The sequence below is a fragment of the Cystoisospora suis genome, assembly GCF_002600585.1.
Source record: "Cystoisospora suis strain Wien I chromosome Unknown contig_2825, whole genome shotgun sequence".
Classification (NCBI taxonomy): Eukaryota; Apicomplexa; class Conoidasida; order Eucoccidiorida; family Sarcocystidae; genus Cystoisospora; species Cystoisospora suis.
The window spans coordinates 28,397-38,787 of NW_027155621.1; the positions used below are offsets into that span (position 1 = coordinate 28,397).

At 47.4% G+C, this 10,391-nt stretch overlaps 1 protein-coding gene across 1 annotated transcript; it reads right to left on the bottom strand.

Moving 5' to 3' along the window:
* Positions 1 to 1,344: 1,344 nt before the first annotated feature.
* Positions 1,345 to 10,175, bottom strand: CSUI_005816 (adenylate). The gene is made up of 7 exons (XM_068065984.1): positions 10,097 to 10,175; positions 9,141 to 9,248; positions 8,086 to 8,560; positions 5,517 to 7,341; positions 4,758 to 4,813; positions 3,681 to 3,928; positions 1,345 to 3,045 (listed from the first exon to the last, which is right to left on the bottom strand). Exons 1-7 carry the CDS (start codon positions 10,128 to 10,130, stop codon positions 2,627 to 2,629), a joined length of 3,165 nt encoding a protein of 1,054 aa, XP_067922042.1. The 5' UTR covers positions 10,131 to 10,175; the 3' UTR covers positions 1,345 to 2,626.
* Between the last annotated feature and the right edge of the window lie 216 nt (positions 10,176 to 10,391).

The window sequence follows — 10,391 nt, forward strand, 5'->3', positions numbered from 1 at the left end:
AAGGGAAGATAAAGATACGGTGCTCTTACAGAAACATCGTCTCCCGGCACACCGTGGCATACCCTTCCCCGCCTCTGTCCTCTTTCGAACTTCTCTGCTTCTTTCTTTGTCTCTTCATTATTTTAAATTATACCAGCTATCATCTGAAAAGTCTTTCTTTTCGCTCATCTGTTGGAGGTTTGGTACAGCAGTCGCCCGAGCAGATGAGCTAAGAATGCATTCAAAGTCTGATCGACCCTCCTTCTGTCGTCCTCACACTACTTTCCTTCGCTTCTTGTCTTTTTTTCTCCCTTAGGCAGACTGCTGTCAGCCCTCTGAAGAACCCGAATCAGATAATCCGAATGTCTTTTCAACTCTAAGATAAAGAAGGAGGGGTATGTGTTGAACCAAGGCTTTCTGTAGTGTGAGCCTCATCGGATATAGGCCGTTCCTAGTTGTTTTTTGGGTGCGTGTGTAGATTCTACTTTCTCGGGCACGTGCAACGTCCCAGTAGGTTAGAGACCTCCTGCTGCGTCGTTGCTATGGAAGCCACTGATATAAGCTTTGGATTCCTGCGTATACATGGAGTACTTAGTTCCACTCCTAAAAGGTGGAAGCACTACGTAAGTCACCTGTGCTTTTGTGTGGCGTGTACACGTCACCTTGAGTAAGCATCTGTATCGTTATCTGAGCTATCAGTCTTCTGGCAAGCAGCGGAGCGGACCGCCCCGGCCGTATCAGGCGGGTGACGACAGTACGCTGATGTAAGGAGACTGATCGATCCCCTAATACCCCGTCTTATGCGACTGTATATATGTATGTACATAGTACACCTCTCGTGGCTGGCTGAGACCCAGCGGAGAGGTTTGGTGAGACTGATAAGGCTCCACACTGGCTGAACTAACGGAGTGTCGTCGTTTCCTCGACAAGGAAGAAGTAGTTCTTCTTCTCTTACGATAAGAAGAGAGAAAACAAGAAAAGAGCGGCTGTGACGAAGACGTCATGCTTCCGAGCGACTGCAACAGAGTAGTGATAAGAATAGTCGGTGTAAGCTGGCGCGCCGGCGTGGGCTCGTGTAGTTGAGTAGTCGATTGCCGATCTCCGCTGATGTTCTTTTTGTCTCCCTTCGTGAAGAGTGGAACATGAGAAGTCTTCTAGCAAGTGAATTTGGTACATTCTCCATCAAAGCCGACGGGGGGGCATTTATTGCGCTGATCATAGAAATCACATATATCTACCTTATATATGTCTAGGATGAGTAGCGAATGAGTTTGTCAACAGAAAGTCCCTCCTTGAAAAGGCTAGGGGATTTCTTCAAGAGAGGGAGTGTCTTTTTCTCTGCTCGTAGATGCACAAAAAAACGTGAGCGGTTTCTTTTCTGCTTGAAAAGCATGCAGATCTTTCGGTATGATGATAGATAGAGAAACCAATAGAGATGCATGTCAGTCACCGAAATTTCGGGATCGACAAGGGCAATAGGCAACAAACAAGACAAAGCAAGAGGAAAATGACTAGACTTCCTAAGCTCTTCTCCTCTGGCTTTCCTCCCTTCCTCTCTCCCTCACTTCCGCTCTCCCCGATCCCTTCTTCGCTCCTCCTGTTTGATTGATTTGATGGTCCCCAAAGCAAAGCAGACAGGTTCTTACAGACCTGCCTAGCATCTATACATGGTGAGACAAGAACGCACTAATGTGGCGGCGAATCTACGGTCTAAGAGAAACGACGAAGACGAAGAAGATCACAACTTTGTCGGACAAGGATTCATGACTTCTATGATAAAGAAAAGAATCGTTAGCGCAAATCGTCACTCTGAGAAGAAAAAAAGAAAGAGGGAGATGAGCCTAGCAAGTTTTCTTTTGCTCTGCTTCTTTCGGACAACCCGAGCTTAATCAGTCTCTTTCCTTCTCGTTACACCCTCCCGCGACGCGCTTCCACCAGATCCCCAAAGTGAATGAGCGAGTATCTTGTTTCGAGACTAGGAAAAAGAAAAGAAAGACGACACATACGACTTATCTATCGTCGATCCCCTTAATCCACGAATCTATGGAAACGTACATGAGAGATGGTATGTCTACATAGGTAGATGAGTAGACAAACAGACTGACAAGTTGAAACTGCACGGCTCCTCTAGTAGCAACTAAAGTTACATATTCCCCACCGTGAAATCCTGCGACGAAGCCCCTTCGAGAAAACACTTTCTTCTTTTTTCCGATAAAGATATTCTGGAAGGACATGTCGCACAAATCGGCAACTACCTCTATCAGGTATCTTCGTCATCCTTGGTCTTCTCCCAGGCAGTAAAGAAAAGCTACTTTTTGGCGTGTTCAAATGCTGCGCGCCTGTCTCTCCCCCATCACTCAATCAATCATAGGCGCACAAATGATAAAAACGTCCATCAATTCCCAGGTGTATATACAAAGAAAGAGAGACGTATATACACACCCAACCTATAGACTGCTTCCATCTCTACTTTGTTCTTCTCTTCTCTCCTTTTTCTTCTTCTTTGTCTCCCTCTGTAGGCCTCATTTCTCACAGGTCTTCTACCTTCTCTTAGAAGATCATCATACGTTCATCCTGTTACGACAATCTTCCTCGAGAAGACAGACAGATACGGAGATAGACTAAAGATAGAGAGGTATGTTTCTCATCATTCTCCCTCCAGCCTGATCCCCTGCTCAGCGCCATCGACAGATTTCTTGTCTCTGTCTCCTGCGACTCTATGATCATCATGATCTTGGTGTTCTTCTTCTTCTTCTCCCACTCTCCAAGAAGAGACTCTACTCATATGACTGTTGCTATTGTTGCAGCCGTTCATAGTGTTACTGCGGCTACTGCCTAATACACTTGAAGTTCCTTTTCTTGAGAGGCTTCTCCCGACGATGGTATGCGAACTTGAACATCGAGATAGAACGGCCTTCGATACGAGTCTCTCGATCTCTTCTTTATGTTCCTTAACTGCTTCAGCTTCTTCATTTCTGGCTAGTTGTTCGTGGGTCTCACGCTCAGCTGCCAGGGCTGTCTCAACGAGAGACTGAGGAATTGGCGGTTGATCTCCACTAAGGATTTCTGTTTGAAAGAAGGAGAGAAACAGACCAAGAGATGGAGAGGAAACCCGAAGATATGAAACCATGCATATGCATTCACAACAAGCACAAAAATAACGGTTGCCCTTCCTTTCTTTTCTGTAACGCTCGGTGTACCTACACCTATCTACTGATTGTCCACGTGTAATCCTTAAGTCGATAGATAGATAGATAGACGCACGGGTAGGAAAACTCCGAAGACCCACATCTAGTAGGGCCGAGGCAACGAACTGTGACCTTCTCCGCATATACCTATCTACGGTGTCTCCAAAGAATGGAGAGGGATACTCAGAGAGAGGAAAGAAGAACCAGAGGAGCTGCGCTTCAAGAGAATCACTTCATGACGATGAATCTCCCTCTCTCCTCTGACGTGAAAGAGCCGGCACCATGGACCAGCGACAAGAAATACCACAGTGTATTCGCAGTGCGTTGGTTCATAGCTGTTCTATCCAAAAGAAAAGATCCCTCCATACCCCCTGTCACTCTCCCTCTCGCTTGCCCGTAATGTATCTACACTATTACAGCGAGATCCGGGAGAGAGACGACAAGTCTCCACAAGACTTTTCTCCCTCTTCTCCATCTGATGGAAACACTCCGGAAGAAAGAGTTCCTTCTTACCTTCTTCATCTTCTTCCTCCTCATCTTTGTCTTCTGCAACCGAGGCATTGGACGATGAGACATCCTCTGTAAGAACAGGAGTATCGCCTCCTTGCTTTTCACTTGGCTTGACGACGCCTTCCCCCGGGGGAGTCTTCTTTTTCTTCGAAGCACCTGCTGAAGCGGCAGCTGCACTCCCGGCCTTGCTTCGGGTAGTTTTAACTGCGGGTGCCGAGCAATCTTCAGTGAAACGTAAAGCGATGATTCTCCTAAGTCACATGCACGTGCACCCGGGAGGGAGGGAGGGGGAACATAGGCACATGGGGGCGCCTCACACATGTATTTATGTACACGTGTGCATATCTATACATACATATCTCGAGGGATGAAATATACGAAAAAGCCGTCTCTGGACATATAGACAAACACAGAGAACAACATAGAGAGAGAAGTCACTACGGACATATGTGTGAGATAAGCAACAACGAAGAAAGAGATTATGTCGCTCCTGTCGACACCCATATTGTCCATACGACAAGAAAGCGAGTACATGATGACGGAAGAACCCCGTTAAATTCGTTTCTTGCAGACCGCAAGGGAAAGAGACAAACAAAGGAACTGAGGAGACTACTCTTATTTATACAGGAAATTATGAGTGAGGAAGAAACTGGGAGGACGAGCGGAACAAGGCCAATACCGAAGACCACTCACCCCAGCGACATACGATGATTTGTTTCCGTCGAAAACTCAACATACACTACTATACACAGAGATGTCTGTACACCATATGATGACCTGTCTCCTTCTGAAACTCCACATCGAATGTACATAGAGATGTATAAAATCGTAGTGTAAATCTATAACTCCACCATACTACTACTACTACACCGAGCACAGGGAACTTCTGTCGTCTGGCGATCTTCCCTCACTACAGACTTGTGACAGACACACCCCCATTGAGAAGAGCTTTGCGTAACGACCGAATGAAACACGATCTTCGATAATAAGAAGGAGTGTCACTCAGAAAAAAGGAAATTCAGAGCTTTTCTCTTGTTGATGCTTGTGCTTGATAAGACGCAACTTTAGAAAGACACTTACCTACAGACAAGAGTCAGCCACTTCCTCTCATCAGCTAGTAGAAGATCAGAGACAACCTATTGACGTCAGAACACACGGAGAGTCCAAAGAGTGCGATGTGTTTGATGATACTCGGATAGGAAATATTACCAACTCCCCCATCCTCAGCATAGACAGAAGAACACTGTACGTCGACGAAGGATCAGGTATACATACATAGATGTACGTCTTTTTAGAGCACAGAGCAAGAGACAACCGAGTGTAGTCCGTCGTACAGGTGAATTGAAGACCAAGTGACACAACACAGATACAGAACACGAAGATAAGAAATACTCATAGCCTACGTCGATCCAAGCGGAATATACCCGAGAGACTCTCAGTCGAAAAGTACAGCCAGGGTAAGGGGATATGACGATGAAGATCATACTGCATTTGTCAATATACAAGATGAAGGTAAGGCGACATTAACGTTCGGCTCAGTTGCACGATGTTGGATGTCTGATTGAGCCGTGTCTGGCGAGCGCTGTGTCTAAGGAGGAGGGCTACTCCGAAGATAGACTCACACACATTGGGAGACACCAATGGATACTTTGGATACATCAGTAAAGACGTAAATTTTTTGCCCAGAGACAGATGGCTGCATACATAAGCCGATGTCTATATGAATACAGATACACCGGGAGATACAGCCGATCGACAGACAGACATGCAGATACACGGCCCACTGGCAGATTGAGATATCGATGGGAAACTTTGTTAGGCTGGAACGAACACACATACCCGTTGTAAAGCAATGCTATTGAATCGTAAGAAGACATCTGAGCCATCGTCAGTCATGAGGACAGTTTCCCAAAGCGCTCTTGAGACAACAGCACCGGCCTTTGCAATGTTCGATGATCCAGCAGCACCAGCAGGAAGTGCCGCTTCACGTGCTGCTGCGGCACCTAAAGAACCTTCAAAGAGTCGTTGAGGTGTAACTACACCCCCTGCTTTCATAACAGAAGGACGTCTTTCATGCCCAGGAGCCAGTCCAGGAAAGGGAGCATCTTCAAGACTCGCATCTTGTGAACCTCCTAGTTTACTTTCTCTTCGACTTGACGTGCTAGTGCGACCGACTGCGCCTGCGCCGACAGGAGACCCATCTCCTGAGATACTTGCGTCACTTCCTCGTGGTCCACTCGGCCACCCTCCCCCTAGAATAGGCGGAGGTTGTAGAGATGAAGATGTACTGAGATTTCCTATACTCTCTCGGAGATTTCCATTCACAGAGGAATGTGAGAGTCTAGAAGAGGAATTATTATGGATGTGATCCTGAGCATTCAGTAAGTTTGAGAGACGTTTTGTTCGAGGGACTATAGCTTCTATAGTACGGCGTCCCCCCCCTGTCTTTCCTCCTCCATGACCTCCGGTCGTCTCGCCTGCCGTTCCTCCTGAACTTGATCCAGTCTTGGGTTTCTCGAAGCCTACCGAGACTGCTAACGACGCGAGATCATCCGCTGAAGGTGGATCGCAAACCTCTAATACATCTTTGACAACGAGCTGATAGATAATACCACAGAATTCTTCTAAAGGCTTTCGTCGTGGATAAGCTCGGCACAATTCAATAGGATTGAATGAACATGGGAAAACAGACGCCACTTTCGCCACCATTTGTTCTTCTGGTTGAAGACGTTCTACAGTAAACATACAATTGGCTATTAACTCAGGAATGAAAGGAAGAGATTGAAGATCTGCTTTAACGATCATCCCTGTGTAACGTGTACACCGGGGACGACGACGATGGGGGTGGAATCCTCTTTCCCCTCCTCCACCAAGAACGAGATTTCCGCTTTCACTTGATTCCTCAGCTGGTTCAACTGCACATTCAGCATCTGAATCCCAGTCAAGATTCCTAGCTGCGGCCCATCTTCTCTTCTTATATAAGGCTAGACCTCTGATATCGATGTCGTCTAGATGAACCCATGGAGGTGCATTCTGTAAGAAAGCAAACTCAGCACGTGTGAGCTTTCCTCGACTGATTCGAGCATCGTCTTCAACCCTCTGACGATCTGCAGCTCGTCCCAGCATAAGACGTCCCCCACCCCGATTACAGGGCGTGCTATGACCTGTAATAGCACCACCATGGGCAGCCGTTCCTCCGAGATTACTACGGCCTCCGGCCCCTCCACCACCACCTGGTCCATAAGCTAACCCTCCTTGCTGGTTCCTATGCGATGCGATACCTCCTCCCGCCCCCGTACCTCCTGTATAGTTGGCTGGAAGAGATACACGACGTCCACTTCCGTCTGCAAGTCCATGCATTTTATCTGAGAAATCTGCTCCCATCCCCCCCTGATCTTCTTCCGAAGAACGTCCGTGTAGACGATCTCGATACTTGGCTGCAAGATACATCTGGGATGGCATATCAGGCCCTCCCCCGGTCCCTCCGCCTAAGCCTGAAAGACCTGGTTGGCTCAAACTAGTTAGGTCTCCGTAAAGCATCGAATGCTCGTCCATCATACCCAGATCAAAAGCAGATAAAGGAGGCGGATTCAATACTAATGACGAAGCATCTGGAGCTCGGACATCCGGAGGGAGAGTATCGTAGACAGCTGAATGGGTCCAACTGCATAGAAGCATACACAACATTAGACAAACATGCATATAAGTTCCATGGGCGCACACACACTGCTATTAAACAGTGCTTGGACAACCACTGAAAGACAGCGAGATAGACACCACTATTGGGGACCTGCGAGGGCCACTCTAACCTAGAACAGAATCGTCGCTTCAAACGGAAAAAGAGAAAGGTGATAGTTAGTCCATGAAAAAAAGAGAGAGCTAAAGATGAGAGTGGCCGGATCCGTCGCCGACAGGGAAGTACCTAGGTATGTGATGTGCGAGCTCTGGAGACCCCCCTTTCTAACTAGAGCCTACGAAGAGATCTCTTCTCTCTTCCCTAAAGCTGCTTCACGTGCTATAACACGAGACAGTAGAAGAGCAGAAAGAGATCTTCTCCTTCGTCTCAGATAAAGACTGAGAAGAACTAGTCATCAGGTCCGCTCCACACCATCATTCGATACACGTGATAGCCGGCTCCAATACAACTCAACTTCCTGTACTTTTCACCTCGTCTAATGACCTCCGTCACACGCGGTTCTGATAGTATTCCTGAGGGTTTTTGCCTCGAGCTAGAGGCGTCTCCCTGGCTCGTTGAAAGATTCCTACGCTGAAGTCAAGGAACTCGTATCGTTACAAATGCGCTGATCTGCCTGAAGCCTGGATAGCAAGTGTGTATGGTGGATATGCTGACGAGTGACCCTCACTGTAGAACTGCCCTCCTTTGCCTTTCTCTTCTCCTTCTTCTCACCTGTCGTTAGGGGTCGAGACAAGGCCAGCAGGTCCTGAGACCGGACCACCCATCCCGTTTTGGAGATGATTGATTTGTTCCCGGTGAAGTCGGACTTTCTCAATGAGATCACATACGTGTCTGGCAACTTCGTCTTCTTCTTTTCGTTCTTCTTCTTCTTCATCCTCTTCATCATCTTCGCTATCACCATCATCTTCAACCTCGTCGCTATCATCGCCAGTGCTCCCTCTCCCCTTCTTGCTCTCTCCACTGGTGTCACGAGGACCAACCGCTTCTCCTCGCTGTTTCCCTAGATATCCCCGTTGCATGCTTTCTGAAGAGCTGTACGGCCCCCCTCCTCCACTCCTTCCGGACGTCGATGCGGATGTGTCTTTAGGATTTTTACGAGTCTTTGACAGACCTCCTTCTGGAGTCAAGACAACTGCCCCGTCAGCGACAAGCTTACGGGCTGTTAGGTACGCATATTTCGGAATACCTAAAGAAAGAAAAGCACAAGGATATGAAGACCAACTGCCTTGCCTACACGTAAGACCACTCGTCATGGAAACTAGAGAAGACTACAAGATATCGAAGAGATTGCCTAAAGAGGGTGGAGTGCATGTGGAAGAGAAAGAAAGTGATAGTGAGATGAATCGATCCTCAGCATGACTAGCCGATGTCCCATTGAGCCAAAAATCAGGAGATACAGATAGAGCCAGCCCCTGCCCCCCTCCAAGCATGCATGCAGATGGGACTTCTCAACCACTACTTCCATACAGTCTCCTACCCTGAAGGAAAATCCGCATGATTCACATACTCAGATTACATACATCACTCTTTTCTTGGCGTGAAGAACTCCTGTTCTTTTCTCATATCTGTGGGGATATCACCACATATACACTGAGAGAACAAGACCCCGGAAAGAGGGCGCACATCAGACTGTCGATTTCAAAGCTAACCGAATATGGACCCTGCAGGTTGAATAGATACACACACTCACAGGTACCCGCCGATATCCATCTGTTTTCGCACAGAACAAACGATCCGGCTACAAGCTGTGGTCAGAGACGACTCACCTGCAGACGCCCTTTGGACATACTGGACAAAAGATGGATCCAGCCCTTTCTTACGAATCCCCAGACAGTGACCGAGATAATCCGCTGTCTCTTCCAAACCAAGTTTCTCTGCAGACACGAGACCGAACACACACGTATGCATGCGTATCTGCAGCGAATGGCCTTCCTTAATGCTTACCGAAGAAAGCACGATCCTTCCTTCTGCCGAGTTTCCTTCACTCCACACGTTAAGCGTAACATCCAGCTACCTAAGATATATCTCTAGATATTTCGAAGGAAGTGGCTCTTTCTGTCCCCGGTGGACGCTTCTTGCATCAGAGACACTAGAGATAGCGACACTGATACAGAGAAACGTTCTTCTCGCGCCGATCAGATCCGGAGAACTCACGGGAGAGAAATGCATGAAAATCATCCCAAAACGGTTTTCTGAAGAGACGGAGCATGCATGGAGAAAGGACATCTCCCTCCGACATAGGACGCGCCACCTAACTTTACTACATGGTTTCATATACACGATTTTTTCCAGTCGGCCTGTGTATGGAGAGCAAGGCGGGGCATACATACGAAGAAACATCATTTCCTCTATCACCGGTTCTAAGTATAGTGAACTACGCGACAAAGTTCTCTACACATCTCACACATACATTGAGGCCGAGTCTACACCGCATGAATCGACAACGTAATCACGCAGCAGTCGCCATGCAAAGACAGGTAAAATCTTTCAGGTCTACTTATACAGGAAACACACAGAAGTGAACAGGGAAAGCCTTAAGACAGTTTGTCCCCTGCCTACCTATGCTGAGCTTGAAAGAACGATGTTACAAGTCTAACTGAAAGATATGGGCCTACAAGGCTACTTCTTTGGTGAGGTCGAAAGATCAATGCTACAGGTGAAATTCTAAGATGTAGGCCTACGAGTGCGGGCACGTATTGTCGGTTTTCTACCGTGCGCGTACTCAATTCAATCAGAGCGTTATTGTCACGAGCCATCTGGACGAGCTGTTGCTGCTCTGGAACGTTGTCCGTTGTCTCGCTGTAGAGAGAGGAAAGTAAACGACAACTAGAACATTCCTCAGCAGAACAGAAAAGATCATGATGGTCTTCAAGCCTAACTCGCTGCGCAAACAGATATAGGTTGTGGACCACTAAAACGCTTCAGATACAGTGTAGTTAGAGCAAGGCTATCCCTGTCTCAGAGCAACATTGGTATACCTTCTCTAGGCCTGCCGTAGTCCCCCAGCACAAGTAAAC

What these genes read in the sequence shown, in the direction of transcription:
- CSUI_005816 (XM_068065984.1), bottom strand. Translation starts at nt 10,130, where the DNA reads ATGGCTCGTGACAATAACGCTCTGATTGAATTGA. An exon ending in TAACGCTCTGATTGAATTGA is followed by an intron (nt 9,249 to 10,096) that starts GTACGCGCACGG and finishes TCGTGTCTGCAG; the next exon opens with AGAAACTTGGTTTGGAAGAG. An exon ending in ATAGCATTGCTTTACAACGG is followed by an intron (nt 4,814 to 5,516) that starts GTATGTGTGTTC and finishes TGACGTCAATAG; the next exon opens with GTTGTCTCTGATCTTCTACT.